Source organism: Penicillium paradoxum, assembly GCF_028828445.1.
Source record: "Penicillium paradoxum strain IBT 22861 chromosome Unknown utg000004l_segment0_segment0, whole genome shotgun sequence".
NCBI lineage: Eukaryota > Fungi > Ascomycota > Eurotiomycetes > Eurotiales > Aspergillaceae > Penicillium > Penicillium paradoxum.
The window spans coordinates 1,922,983-1,938,002 of NW_026643182.1; the positions used below are offsets into that span (position 1 = coordinate 1,922,983).

General features: G+C 48.4%; 5 protein-coding genes across 5 annotated transcripts; 2 read left to right on the forward strand and 3 right to left on the reverse strand.

The window, feature by feature from the left end:
* Positions 1–2,582: 2,582 nt before the first annotated feature.
* N7457_004461 (uncharacterized protein) lies at positions 2,583–7,281 on the forward strand (the record flags this gene model as incomplete). Its single annotated transcript, XM_057175506.1, has 5 exons — positions 2,583–2,870; positions 2,943–4,469; positions 4,574–5,362; positions 5,423–5,665; positions 5,758–7,281. 5 exons carry the CDS (start codon positions 2,583–2,585, stop codon positions 7,279–7,281), a joined length of 4,371 nt encoding a protein of 1,456 aa, XP_057032553.1.
* A 169-nt stretch (positions 7,282–7,450) lies between these two features.
* Positions 7,451–8,377, reverse strand: N7457_004462 (uncharacterized protein; the record flags this gene model as incomplete). The annotated part of the gene is made up of 1 exon (XM_057175507.1): positions 7,451–8,377. One exon carries the CDS (start codon positions 8,375–8,377, stop codon positions 7,451–7,453), a length of 927 nt encoding a protein of 308 aa, XP_057032554.1.
* Positions 8,378–9,032: 655 nt separating this feature from the next.
* N7457_004463 (ubiquitin-specific protease UBP1) lies at positions 9,033–11,120 on the reverse strand (the record flags this gene model as incomplete). The annotated part of the gene is made up of 1 exon (XM_057175508.1): positions 9,033–11,120. One exon carries the CDS (start codon positions 11,118–11,120, stop codon positions 9,033–9,035), a length of 2,088 nt encoding a protein of 695 aa, XP_057032555.1.
* Positions 11,121–11,361: 241 nt separating this feature from the next.
* N7457_004464 (Alb1 domain-containing protein) lies at positions 11,362–11,998 on the forward strand (the record flags this gene model as incomplete). Its single annotated transcript, XM_057175509.1, has 3 exons — positions 11,362–11,377; positions 11,435–11,727; positions 11,786–11,998. 3 exons carry the CDS (start codon positions 11,362–11,364, stop codon positions 11,996–11,998), a joined length of 522 nt encoding a protein of 173 aa, XP_057032556.1.
* A 57-nt stretch (positions 11,999–12,055) lies between these two features.
* Positions 12,056–14,860, reverse strand: vp16 (tethering complex subunit VPS16; the record flags this gene model as incomplete). Its single annotated transcript, XM_057175510.1, has 7 exons — positions 12,056–12,304; positions 12,357–13,627; positions 13,678–13,772; positions 13,821–14,314; positions 14,373–14,501; positions 14,554–14,660; positions 14,719–14,860. 7 exons carry the CDS (start codon positions 14,858–14,860, stop codon positions 12,056–12,058), a joined length of 2,487 nt encoding a protein of 828 aa, XP_057032557.1.
* Between the last annotated feature and the right edge of the window lie 160 nt (positions 14,861–15,020).

Below are 15,020 nucleotides of genomic sequence, written 5' to 3' on the forward strand. Positions count from 1 at the left end.
TCTGTGGAGTTTGCCACAGCTGCAAGTATTAGATGCAGCACTCGGATAAGATAGTGCTGAACCATGGAACACATCCCCGCCCCATGGGGTCCCGCCGACCCACATCCCACTAGCGGAGATATTGAAGAATGTGAGATACCACATCATGTATCCTGTATACCGACGGAGTCCCCATTACAGCATGAGTAACCCAATGTCCTGCCGGACCACCATCCGCGCTCTCGGCTGCAGCGATCGACAAGGGTGTGATGGTAGTGGCGGGTTTACGGTGTACCCAAGACGTGTCCATGAGGCTTGCTTCATGGCTTGCTCGACTTGTCTGTGGCTTTTAATAACAGTGATGCTCCCCTGATTTATCGCAAGGAGCCCGATGGCCGCATGAGATTACCCGCACGGATACCAATGTCGTCAGCTCGTCATCTAGACCGACGCCAACATTCAGATGATTGTGAGATCAGACACCCCATCTCTGAGACCGCTAGATTAGCCATCGCCATTGGATGCGCCCTGTAGCCATCGTCCGCTCTACTGACTCGGATTGAAGGACGTGCTATCTGACTCAGAACTCACATCCCACTTACCCCGATCTCACAGATTGTTCGAAGTACGGGGTCCGGAGTAGAGTGAAAGGGTATTTGCGTTGACCGATCTTTGCGACCGGGAAAGATGCAGTCTCGCCACGGTCGCGGTTCCGTAACTACATACGCTTTAGGCAATTCCAAGACGGAAGTCTCGCAGTAATCAACCCCAGACTCTAATGAACATAATCTCTAGTCGGAGTACGGAGTACGGAGCAAAAATCTCCACTATTCTTTTTTTCGAGAACGTTTCGACAAACTGCAGAACATGTGGAAACCCGTAGGGGGAACTGCGGAGGCCCGCGTTAGCAATGGAGATGCGTCTTCGCTGCACTTCTTTGACTTGCCTCCCCCAGCCCAGCCAGCAATCACTTTGTTCCTGTCCAGCCGTTTCCTGTACGCTGCCGGGCCTGAATGCCTCGGGCGCATCGACGTTTTAATTTTCGCTGGGTACTGACATCCGCGCTCTGCGCGTCTACATGGTGGGTTCGGACAGCGTGGAGGAAAAAGTAACATCCCTGTCGTACAGGCTGGCAGACATCACATCCCCAACCGACTGAGGGTGAGCAATGTCCGAACTGGTCGCTGATAATCTCATCCCGTGGGCGTAATGACCCTGGTCGCGCTACGGAGTAAAGTGACATGGGTTTGCTCGCCAGGCTGGCCTTCCCCGATGCACGGGTCGGATAGATAGACTGGCGGTGAATTGTGTTTCCTTCCTATTTGGCGATGTGAGATATGCACCGTGATTTGGGCAGCACTTGTAGATGTATGGGAAATTGAGATTGGCGTTTTCTGTTGGCGTTTACGACAAAGATGGTTTGACTTGGAGGACTGGAAGGAGTGCACACCATATCTCCCCGGTCTCGCGAAATCCTTCTCTTTGTTGAGATCAGCCCCTTTTTTGTAGCCTGACCCATTTTGGGCTATTGCCAAGAAGACCAGGTTAGATTGTGGTATACGGAGTACGGAGTAGTGTGGTGTCAGTCAAGATGCAGCCTCTTGAGCAGGCCTTCGAATACTGGCAGAAGAAAATGACCAGCACATTGCATTGTATTTCCCCATGAAACGGGAATCAACTTGGAAGATATCTTGAATATATCCTCTATTAGCTTGAGAGGACCAGAGTGTAATCTGATATGCGTATATTAAGCCAAGCTTGGTGTCTGTTCAACTCCTCGTTCCCCGCCACGACTAAGTGATCTTTGACAATGAACAATTTAACGAGTGCCATTTTGACAAAACATTGACCAAAGGTTTGCGGCTGTTGATAACAAGGACATTGCATTCGACTATAGTTCGACTGGATCACCATTTCCCCAAGGTACCTAGGTAGATCTTGGGGATGTTCCTATCTGGGAAGTTGTACTAGACAGATGAGCCAGACGTGGTTGGAGAGCAGACCAAATAGCAGTACTTGCAGTATTTCCTTTCATATCCTCAGTCTACAGATGTGTTACTCAGGAGCGCTTCTGCACTGCTTGAGCATTCTCGTTCTGTCAAAGCATACACTACCCCAGTTCGAGATTTGAGGGCCTTTCAATCAATGCCGGGCTTTGACCCTGATCCTATTGGAACTGAAAAGGAGACTTCTCTATCAAGTTTCATGGGCTTGCTTTCTATGGATGTTCCTGCACTGGAGACTAAGCCGTTTTGTGAACCAGGACATATTAGGGGGAAACTACACTCTCACTGCCTGGCGGATTCCTCAGACATCACCAATATCTACATTCGCGGGGGGAAATCGCGGGAAAAACTGAGATATAAGGCTGAGTTAGATGACAAGAAAGTCCTCCACACTGGCGGCTCTTTCTGCAGATGCAATGCACATCTCGTTGTGTGCGTGCCAAGACGTCTGACATGGGGCTGATTTGATGCCCAAATTCTGCGACGCCGAACACTTTCGAGTCCATCTCATCTCTATTCATCTCGTTGATAGTAAACAATTACTTTTTATCCAGTGTTGACAAACCCCGACTTTGAGGGCCCCGAATTTTATGCAAAATGGCCCCTCATATCCCCTTCCGCAAGAAGCAGAGCGAAACATCTCATCCGCCGAAAGAAAGACCAACAGCAAACATGAGTGAGCTGTTGGATCGTGTTTATTCCAAGTTTGAAGATCTTACAGGTGAAAAGCTAAGCTCTAGATCCATCGAAGACCTTCAGAAACTGCTATCAGCGGATGATCAAGCCGGGAAAGAGATGTTATCTAGCACAACAAGAGATAATTGCCTCCAGGTTACCGAGGCTATCAGCGCTCTGGCGAAGCCAGTTGGGGAGGTCGCCTCATTGGTGAGTATCTAAACACCCAGTTCGGTTTGTTCTTATGAACTCGGCGTTGATCAAACTCATCGAGGTTTATAGGCCTTTCCACCCGCGAATGCATGCTTCAGTGCGCTATCATTCCTCCTAGAAATACCCTCAAAAGTACACGCAATCCACGAGTCAATCAATGCCGTTTTTGACGAAGTGAAACCCCAATTTACCCAGCTTGGAGCATATGTCCGCATGAAGGATTTGGATCAGGACTTAATGGAACTTGTTTCCAATGTCATGATGGTCTTTGTGGAGCTTTGCGCTCAGTGTGTAAAGCAAGGCAAAACTGGCAAGCTCTCTAGGTTCTTCCGAGAGGGCAAATGGGTATTGCTAAATGAAAACCCGATCAAATCCCGCCTCGATCAGCTCAAAGTGCTTTGCGAGCGGAAAGAAAGTTATCAATCGACTATCATGCTGGAACAGATTCTCAGCTCTAAACAAACCTTGGATGGGATTGATACTAAAGTCGGTGGGATTCAAGACTATGTTGGCAGGAGATCGGGCGAGCAGGCGCGACAACAAGACCTGAACACGATTAGAAACCGGTTTGGGATGTCCGACGATAGACTACTCATGTCCCATCGTGTCTTCGCGGAGAATTCCCGACTGGCAACTGCCAAGAGTTGTTGGTTCGTCAAGTGGGATGCTTACCAGAAATGGAAATGTCAAGAAAAGGAAGGTCTACTTCCATTGCTCCTGGTCATTGGAGCCCAGGGAACAGGCAAGAGCGTATCGACGGCATCGATCTTTCTTGATCTTAAAGCTCAGGTGGAAGCTGAAGAGCAGAGCTTGATTGCCTACTATACCTTCCCTCCTATAGCGAGGACTGGAAAGGACAATCAGCAGCCATTGGAGAACTGCATTAGATCGATTGGTCTACAGGTGGCAGAGCAAGACTCCATGTACAGAAGATGTTTGCTTGATCTCACAGCCAAGAAAGCTGACTATAAGGAACTCTGGAAGACATTGGACGCCTCAAAACTTCTGAACACGACCAGCTGCTACCTTCTTCTGGATGGGCTAGACAACTTGTCAGAATCCGATATCAGCTATCTCATGGACGAGTTGGCGCGACTCTCTCAACCCGTTTCTTCTGAAGCCAGTCGTTTTCGCCTCTTTGCGACTGGAGAGAAGACCCGATTACAAAAATACACCAAGTCAGATTTTTGTATGGGCACTGCAAAGATCGAGGAATACAATTCGCAGGAAATCTCGGGATATATTGAAGGGTATCTCAAGACCAAAGACCTACTACAGGAGGACCATCTCGACTTCGGCGATCTCAGAAAAAGAATCATTACTGTGTTGCACCGAAATTCCTCCGGTAGCTTCCAAAGAGCTCAAAAGTCGCTTGAGAAGGTGGAATCCCTAGTGCGGTCAGATAGCAGGGATGAGCTGATTCGTTTCCTCGACACATTGGGCCAAGGAGCATCAGCCCCGAGTGAATCTGAGCTGCGAGATCTTGAGAGGGTGCTTGACGCGAAGGAGATTGAAGAACTGAATGAGATAATCATCTGGGCGGAATTTGGCTCGCGTTACAACGTTTTTGATGCGGAGGAAATTGAAGCCTTTCTGGTAACACCCCCTTGTTCTTTATTTATTCTTGTTCATTTACAAGGCTTGAAGCGAGAGTCTCGCCTTGACGAGAAAAAGCTAACAAAAAAACGTCTGGGTCTCAGTTTATTCGATCGAGTTCCACGCCTTTAAGATCTCTTCGCAAGAAAATTCAAGAGCGATTCTCCCTTGTCCTAGAAGAAGGAGATTATGGCGTCCGACTGCGTGAAGACATGAAGCAATGGGTGATCCAGAACCAGCATGGACGCCAGCGACCAACTGTGACAGCGTCAATTTCTATCACAAATGCAGAGATCGAAGTGGCACAGCGGCTCTTCTGGGATCTGGCCCATCATTCAGTGATGAACAGATTCAACTTCGACACGCACCAAGTAGATATGGCAAAGCCCTCGACACAACAAATCCAAGTTACCGAGCTGAATGCGCATCTAGTGGTCGTGAAGCGAACCTTTGAGTTCCTGCGAAGAGCACCGCACGCCCTATCACAGTGTATTGGAAGGCGTCTGTTGGATAGCCTGCCAGAGCATCTAACTGATCTGCGGAAACTGTCTGCATTCAAACAGATTGCGGATGCGGATCGACAGGTGATAGGAGAGAACGTCCAGGAACTATTTTTCAACCCAATGAACCTTGAAAGACACTGGGAGACCTTTGTAGGGATTTATTGGCATTCGGATGGCGATGCGATGGCGGCATTCTGGGAATGGCTCGGAGATGATGCTGCAATTAAACAGATGGATGTACGAGACAAGCTTCAAGAAATGTACGAAGACCCAAAGCGGAATCGAAGGCTTTTTGAGCCCCTGGCAAAACTGGCCGGTCGCATCTGGCTTCAGGACATGTCATCAAGTGCGAAGGCAGCATTCAAGTGGCTGCACAATTACCTTGAGCTGGTATGCAGTAGCGGTGGACCCCATCCTCTTCGACATTGTCCTCAAACTGACATGACTTAGGACACGAAAGATGACACACCCGATGATGCCTCTACAGATAGTTCCGAAGACATATCCACGGGTGGTTCTGATGAAGACGATGAAGTTTCTAAAGCAGAAAAATGGTGTAAGGAGGCATTGGGCATGCGCCATCTGCGTGGAAATGACATTTGGCTTCAACGAATCGCAGAAACATACGAAGCTCTTTATGATGAGCAGGGCATGGATGAGTTTCAAGAGAAGGCTTTCAAGAAGTATCAAAAGGTGAGTTTCAGCCAATGATCTGCCTTTAATGCTCATCAGATGTACACGAGGCTGAATATCATCTAACATTCTTTCAACTTCCTCAACTACAGACCAACAAAATCCTTGAGAAAATGGATGACCCGGACCGAGATCGACGGGTGGGAGTGTTGAAGCGCCTTGCCTCGCTGGCCAACAATGAAGATGATGCGGTCAAATATAATTGGGATGCTTTCAGGCTAGACCCAAGAAACATCGACGCGAGATACAGTCTATTTAAAAGTCTCCACGCTCGTCGGAATGATCAAGATGATGTGGAGCTTGAAAGCCTTGTCACGAGTGCATTGCAGTTTAAGGACAGCACACGCCACATCTCCCATCTAGGCTTGATGGTCGAAATGGTGATTAAAGATGACGAAAGTAACAGCTTTGAGCTCTTGAATAAGATATCTTTCATCTGCTCATCCGAACCGTACCTCGGCGGTTTGTTGGAAGACATGGAAACAGCCATCAGTGATGCGAAAGCCCAAGAGCGATATGAAATGTGTGCAACTCTGCTCTTGCATAAAGGGATCACACTCTCGTGCTACTCTGGGGATATTTCTCATTCAGAGAAGGCAGTACAAGCCTGGACCGAATGCTCGCAATTGATTCTGAAAAATATCACGCAACTTTCTACCGGTGCTATTCTTTTGGACAAAGTCGGGCGGCAGCTGAGCGCTTATTACTTTGAACAGGCCATCAATGACTTGCCAAACGCTGCCCAGTATGCTCAAAAGCTGGAGCAAGTATTGGAGGAGCAGAAGAGCATAGTTCATGGAATGTCTGCGGCGAAGACATACTTGGCAGCATACAGAATCCACAATAAAGATGAGAAAGCTGCTCGGGATCTCTTCAAAGAGGATATGGCAGAAGCATTCGCCTTACTTTCCGATGAAACGACAAGCAATGATCACCGGGGATTCATGCTGCTATCTCAAATTCTCCTCTACGTCAGAGACGATACTAATTACCTGATAGCGTTTTCTCTTCTTGCTCGGCGTGTACTCGACATTGATATCTTGAAGGAATGGCTGTCACTCGATGGCGAGCCCATGACCGCTGAAGCAACCGAGCTCATCGAGTTCTTCGAGTCAAACTATCCTGACAACGAATCATCCGACACGCATGCCTGGTTCAAGATCAGCGCAATGCAGGAACATCTTGAGAAGCTGAGCGAAGATCTCGTCTTAAACAATGAGGATAGTGGAAGAAGAAAAACATATCACGGGTTGTTAGATTCAATGGCCAGGTATGACAAAGCCATCGATGATGCCAACAACGACTACATGTGTGACATATGCGAGTGCTTGTTGGAGAATAGCACACCGATGTATGCATGTCATTACTGCTATAATATCGGCTTCTGTGACTCGTGTCTCCGGCGGCTCAAGTCCGGCGCGCTCAAAACGCCGCTTTGCCGAGCTACTCATCACTGGCTGCAGATTCCTCCTTGGAATGCTAAGAGACATGTCAGATCATATCGGAGAAGAGTCTGGATAGAGACTACGGAAGGGGAGGATGGGTCTCTGACTGAGGGGCGAGAGATACCAGTGGAGGAGTGGCTAGAGGGTCTGAGAAAAGAGTGGATATCTTAGGAAGTCGTACAACCCTCCACTGGATGATTTGCGTTCTAGCATTCCGGACTGGTTGTCTCGGCCATTGAGGGCATCGAGAACATGTTTGATATTTATGTCGCGATGTCTCCTGGACATTTGAATCACAAATATATTTCTCATCGTACCGAGTTGAATGCTAATGCTATTATTATATGGACATAGAAAAGGAAGACGAGGACGAGTCTGAAGACTCAGACGAGGCATTCAGCGTCGGAACAAGAGGCGTCGCAGAGCAAGGCCTCAGTGCCCATCGTCGGTCATCCCCAACGCCTTTGATAGGAACCCATGAATGACTTATATGCTTCCTCCCAACTTCCACCCGACACTCCCCAAATACCCTCTCCAGCCGCCGATCCAGTTTACTCTCCCTATGCACTTGATCCTCGCCCTGAAACAAAATCTGTCTGCGCTCAGAGACCACCACCAACCCACAATCCAAATCATTCAAATACATCGACGCCACCTCCAACCGCAGACTATCCCAGTCTATATTATCCGGGATCCACTCCTGCACCGGCTGTAAAGTCCCCGGTTCATAGACCCATTTGGGCGTCCACACCTCGAAGTTCAACGGTATTCGGACACGGGATCGTCCGCTCCACAGTATCCATTTGTTGCGGATTGGAACTAGCGTGCTGCGTCCCTGAAGGAGCGAGAAGATATGACCCATTCGCAGGAAGTCGTTATCTGGACTAACAGCCAACTTGGTGAATTGTGAGTCCGATCTTTTGATGATTTCAAGAACCCCGATTGACGACGTTGGTGGTTGTTGTAGGAGCATTTGATTCCAACTTGCGTCTTTACGCAGATGGGCTTTGAGCTTGCGTCGGTCGTGTTCCCGCAGTGGGAATCTGCTTACATCGACGGTCTTTGACTCTGACGTGTGTTGTTGTTTGAGGAAGAATTGTGCCCAGAGGATATCTTCTAGAAGGGGGTTGCGAAGGCGCTGGGAGGGATCTGAGACCTCGGACTTGGAGGCTTTGATAAATAGACGTTCTTGCAGTCTGGTTGATGTTCTGATCATGGTGTTCCAAACGCGAGATACGCGTTGAGCGGATGTTAATAGAGTGCGCATGTCGGTATGGAGAAGTATGGTCTCTAAAAGCTCATTGATGAGGAATATATCATGTGGTTGGCAGGGCCGGCAGGTAGACATAGTTGAAGACGAGGATATTGACAAAAAAGAAAGCTATTGCTGGAATTAGAATAGAGATCAAGTTTCTTAAGTACTGGGGCGAACCTCATGCTATATGACGATCTGATGGGAAGTGAGGACCCCGGGAGACCTTCGGCATCTATACGGGCCCATGCAACCCCCGGCCTATCCTTGCAAAAAAGGAGTGTTTCGTTTGAGAAATGGTGATACTTGCTAAAAATGTAAAGATGACACTGGAAGAATCGAACACTGCAAGTCTACAAGAAAATACATTCAAAAAGTGCTATGTGATGATGGCAGCTCCCAGGTCGCCCCAAAGGTACTTGATTAGGTGATTCCGCCATCCTGGATTGCCACTCCCCAAGGTGCTCGCGTCGAAAGATGTGAATTCCAAATCGGAGACCCATGTTAATACATAATTTTACAGGATAATATCAAACGCGGTGGGACACAGATTAACGCCTCAAAGGGAACAACGTGGTATTGGGTATCATGATCATGCAGCGGTCAGGAGGCACCGTCATGCTGGCAAAGAAAAAATAATCAAGAAATGAATCGCAGAAGGAAATGGCAATCATGCAAGAATGGTGGAGGGTGAATCTGGTTGATCACTTGACTTAGCCTCAGTATCGATGACGTTCGAGGTCTCCGAAAGGCCCTCCATCGGTATCGAAACACTGGTGGCACGGGAAGTAGAAGAGTCAAAGTCGGTGACAGTGGATGGAGGAGAAATGTCCTTGGACATGGTATAATTGCGTAGTGAGTCTACATCTTCGGAAGAAGTAGACTCTACATAGCACTCGTCGTAGGCATCGGTATGAATTGAAGCAGATTGAGACAAATCGAGCGAGGTGGAATCATCAATAGCTTCATAGAACAACATGAAAGCACCGCCTTGGGAGATCACATGGCCTTCACTGACCATCTGAACATCATCGTCGCTTAGCCGCCACCAACGCTCGGGCTTATCCTTGTCGCCCTCGGCTTGAAGGATCTCGTCTGGAGCAGGAGCTGAGAATTCCGACGTTGGATACTTGCGGTAACAGATATAGTGTCCGTTCTCGTGTCTGCCATAATGGGTGATGATTGCCCGTAGCTGATATTGTCTGCTGGGGACTTCAATAGATTCGCCAGGCTGTGGGAGCATTGATCGCGAGGGGTTTGTTTCCCATTGTTCGGAATTGTCGCCAGATTTACTAAGAGCTTTGGTGCCAAGACACCAATGATTTAAATCGATGGTTTGCGGGAATGTAACGGCCGCGAGATTTTTCTCCAGCGCCCCAGTCATTTCGTCGAAGACACTGCGGTTGATATGAATGGCAAGGCAGCGAGGAGCCCGTGCAATGACGGCTTGCCGAGATTTTGTAGTTGAAACCCGATTCTTTGAAGGGATGCGACACTGTTTCGCCAGTGTGTTTTCGCTAAAGTCATTGCTCTTCAAAGCCGTCTTGACAGCCTCTAACCGCGAGTAAGCCGACTGTTTGACGGCATTCAATGCCTCGGGTATCTCAGAGCCACCCGAAGGATTCTCATCGTCTTCAAACCCGCCAATCAAAGCGGTGAGTTGCTCTTGTTGATGCAATAGCGTGCACTTAGCGCACTCCACGCCTTCAATAGGCTCAAGCGCCATGTATTGGTCCAAACATTCGCGAACATCATATGAGAATTTTCTGCCCAAAGGAACAGTGAGACAGTTGAAAGGAATTAGAGAAAGCCCTTCCGTCCATCCACACTCCATGCATCCAACCCGCTGAGCGAGTAGACCTTCGAGGGGATTGCAAGATGAAGCCTTATCAAGATAAAGCTTATCTGTGGATGGGAGCGAATCCAGCCCTTTAGAGATCTGTTCGTCTTGCTCGTTGTTTCGGAATATGTTTTCATCTCGTCCTGCAATCTTCAATCCCATGTTCAGGGTGTTGCCTCGTGCGCCCAGTTCAGCCTCAAGGTCGATTTGATCCACCAACTTGGAAAAGTACTCTTGCGCATCTTGCTGTTGCCAACTACTCATCGATTTCAGAGGCCCGGTAATCCACAGTTTGGTGCCACCCTTGGAAGCGCTATTCAAACTATCGAGGAGGTCCAAAAGGGCCCTATGCGTCTCGAAAGAAGCCTTTCCCGAGAGGTTTTCAATGTTGTGGCCCAGAAACTCGGCGAGAGATTCCAACGAAGCTAATCCTTGCATGATGCTGTTCTGGAAACATGAGTTGTTCCAGTTTCCTAGTCCCGCGGGTGTGACATCGTCGGTATTTCCCAGCACGGCATTCCCGAAGATGGAAAGTGGTTTTGATCGGGCGAAGAAGGAGAAGTAGGCATTGTCGTCTAGACCGAGGATGCGTTTCATGGCGTCACTTTTATCTTGGGCGAGCAAGGGAGATGGACTTGAAGGGTCGGAGTCGGAGTCGGATATGTGAGAATCCAAAGCGATAACGATTCGCGAGGGTATGAAGTAAACGAAGAGATCCCACAAGATGCGAAAGAGCAATTTAGGAATAAATCCAAGGTAACCTAACAAAATAGGAATGGAAATGAGAGCGACGATTATGTACCCTAGCGCTTTGTTGTTCTGAAAAGCCGTGAGAACAGTTTCATAATGGCTGTTGCGACTCGAGTATTGATCAGGACTGTTGGAAAAGATCTCAGAGCGCCCGTAGCGAGGGTTCATTGTCAATGAAACCAGAGAAGTAGCTGCAACTATAGAGAGCTTCCAGCATGAGCAAAAGCATAGATGTATAGTAAACGTGTTTAGGTGTGAAGATGTGTGTACAAAGTGACAAGAACCCAACGCTATACCTATGTATCTGTCGCCATAAGCTGCATGTTTGGTTGGTCTCGTCCACCGTAAATATTTTTTTATCGATAGCGATTTCCCCCCACGAGATTGATAATTCTTCCAAACAACCACCATGGCGAAGAGCAGAAGTAAGTTACTAGCATCCTTGCAATAAATTGTTATTGATGTATCTAACATTCAGACAGACCAATCCCAGCGTTCCCGCGCAGCGCGTAGGGCAGCGTCCCCAAGCCTGGACCTCGACAAGTCGGTGACTTCGCTGCCCCGAGCAGAATCTCCCACCACACAAAGGCCTTCGGTTCTGGCCGAGCGCGCCAATGCCGGTGTCCAGAAAAAACAGAAGAAAAATGACAAGATTTCGAGGGCTCAACGCTTAAGGCAACAAAAGGGAATGGACCGAGCCGAGGCCGTCTTGGATCAATTGGAGATCAAAAAGGCCAAAAGTATCTCTCGCGGCAAGTCCGTCAACGCCAGAAGGGTATGAGAACAGGAAATGGCCATTTTCTCCAGGCGTACAGTTGCTTACACTGAAATAGGCTGATTGGGAAGATACCAACCGCAAAACCATGACGTTCGCCGCCCTCCAAGAGGATGATGACGAGGATGATGAGGACGACGATGCAATGGTCGAAGAATCTGCGGCTCCCAAGGCCGTTGTAGCAACGAATGTCTTCGAAATGGTGGCCGAAAACTCCGATCCAGCAACGGATGATGCTGCGCCCGTCGATGAGACCGACGAGATCACCTGAAAAGCTCCAGCGCAGGCCTATGTGATCCCTGATAGACATCAAGCATCGTTAATGAACTCATTTCCTTGGCCTAAGTTGGTTGATCATGCGTTCGATCTCGGTGGCTGCGGGGCCAGATGCTTTGGTGCGGAGGATTTCTAGCGTGTTGAGGTCCTTCGCCTTTATTGCCTCTTCTCCAGCCTTCACGATCATTCCGCACTTCACCCACATCTCGATTCTCTCGGCAGGGGACAAGTGTGTACACTTTGGCACAAATCCGGAAGCAAGTTTTGTGTTTCCAGCACCCAAAATCTCGTTGTAGAAAGGCTGTCTTGTGTGAGCATCTGTCCTAGTAGTTTGGGATTTTGGACTGTCTTACCTCCCACCCGATTGGGGATTTCTTGACCTTAGCGATTTCCTCTAATTCGCCCCAGTCTCGTTTAGCCACCAAGGCTCTCAATCTCAACCACCAAAATGTTTTCTCTGGCATTTTGAATTCACTTTGGATCTTGTGTGCTCTTTTACCGTAACCACCCCGGATAAGTCTGTAGACTGTCTCATTGACACTAAGACCAACAAACTCGCTGTGATCTGCCAGGTCTTTGTCCAATGCGTCTTGCGCCTTCAAAAGCTGGGAGGCCTCAGAGACTAATTTCTGGTTTAATACCACTGTCGGCTCCTTGGAATCTGACAAGAGACGAGATGCCAAGTGGAGTTTTTCGGTCTGGCGAGTCAAGTCAGTGTCCCTTAATGCCTCAGATAGGAGCACATTAGCGCCATCAATCGGTCGATCATCTTGATAGAACAGATCTTTCAATAACTCGATGTCATCACTTCGTGCAGCAGTCTCCACAAGTGCTGAAGCCATGGGACGAGTGTTGATCATTCGGAAAAAGCTCGCAAGAGGAAGCTTGCTCTTGAGATGTAGTAACACGTAGTTCACCAAGTCGTCATCGCCACTCTCTATTGCCTTATCAAGGGCAAGCTCGTCTTCTTCCATCTTCAAAAGCAGAGGAACTTGCTTGCCACCTCGTGGTTCATGGTTGAGTAATTGTGTAGCCAGATGGGATCGACCTTCGTCATAGGCAGCTTGGGCGATAACCTCAAAAGAGATTCCCGGCTTCCCATCAAGTCTTTGAACAATGAGTTTACATACTGCTTCGTCATCGACAGTCGAAACTTTCACCTTTTGGCTTGCCCAGTGAACATAAATTCTGTCTGCAGGAATCTGGAGGTATTCCGAGATTCTTATTGCAAGTAGATATTCGTGTCTGCTAATCAAGCGTTCAATGAGCCCTTCTGGTGTGAGGCGCAGATATTGTTCGTACGATAATGGCAAGCCGACCTTATAATCTCTCAATGCTTTGAGAACGCGTAGCTTTTCAGTCATCTCTACGAACTCATCACTGTTGTAGAGTTCAAGGACAGACTTGCCAAACGATGCAGCCTTCAGCAGGCGCTTCTGCCAATAAGCGTCAAATTCATGGCCTGCTGCTTTGATGCATGTGTCGACTGCTGAAGGTAAACTCGATCGAATTCGTTGGATGTTCTCATCAGCCTTGGGCGATTTCTTCTCCAATTGGTCCACCGAATCTAGGAGCACGGATGCCGGCGAGGACGATCCAAGACGGAATATCTCTTCGGTCACAGCTGGAACTCGTTAATGGCAGTCTGTCTATTTTCGGGAATTATCAACTTACTGGAAACCTTGTGCACGAATTCACAAGTGTCATTGGTTATAAGACGGACTCCATCAAACTCTGGTATGACATGAACGCGGCCATCATAATAGTACCTGGGAAAATTAGACCATGCCGGCAGAAAATCCACAGAAGTTACTTACTTTGAGGCGGCACCGTTGGGTCCAACAAGGTGGATCTCATCTTCCCATCCGAGGATGACAGCATCATCACCACACCAATTGACGGTATTTGGTGGAACCCGAGACTTCGAATCATATTCGCTGAATTTGTTTTGGAAGTCATTGCTAACTACCCACAACTTTCCTTCGGCAGTGAAAAGGGCAACAAAACGCCCTGTTGGGGATACGCTAATGTGCTTGAATGGGCCGTCTTGCAGGATCTTGTCTTCTGCTTCTGTGGAGTCGATTAGATAGATTGTCCTGTCAACAGCCAGCAGAACCTCAACAGAGCGTGAGAGGGTATGAGCGGGTGGGATCAAAGCCCATGATGATACCTCGCCTTCAGGGCAAGGTGCTAGGAGCCGCGGACGTGGTTCATCATATCTTGATACTGCAATCAATTGGTTGTTGGACAACAATGCAACGAGGCCTGATGACCAGAACTGGCAGGCTCTTACGCCATACTCTTCGGCACCCTGTTCATTATCAGCATGTGCGCAGATCCTCTTGGGAAATCAACCCATTGATTCTTACATTGCCGAGAGAAAAGGACGTAAATTCGCCGTCCAATCCGAAATAGCGTCGCACCGTTCCGTCCTCGGAGACGACCAGAAGCTCTTCTTTCTCAGACCAACCCAGTCCTCGAATAGTGGCTTGCTCCCACTTAAATTAATTAGTATCTTCACTTGAGACAGGCCAAAGAGTGCAAACCAACGTTTATACGATTGATTCGCTGTCCAGAGCATGAATAAACATCAATCGATGATCGGGAGCCCGGTCCATCGCGAAGTCTGAACGGCTTGCTTTCGTCGCGATAGAGCGCTAGTATTCACGTTAGTTTAGATGTCTATGTTCTCGTCGATTCAAGTTAAAGTCCCACCAATAGCTCCTCCGTAGGGGGCGCCCGCGACAATGTAGTTCTCTAACTCGACATCATCCTCAAAAATGGCGTCATAAACAGCGATCTTGCGATAAAAGCCATCACCAACTTTTTCCCAGTTCGCGAGTGGGTTGGAAGGCATGACTGTGGAATTTGTCACAAATGAGGCCCTGAATGCCTCCAGTTGTTCGACGTTGGAGCTGTTGATCGGGAGGCCGGGGCCGCACTAGACCCGATCGAGCGGTGTGGCCTTGATCCTCAGGCGGTAATTCCCCACCTCAATCCTTGACCTTCTGTCAATA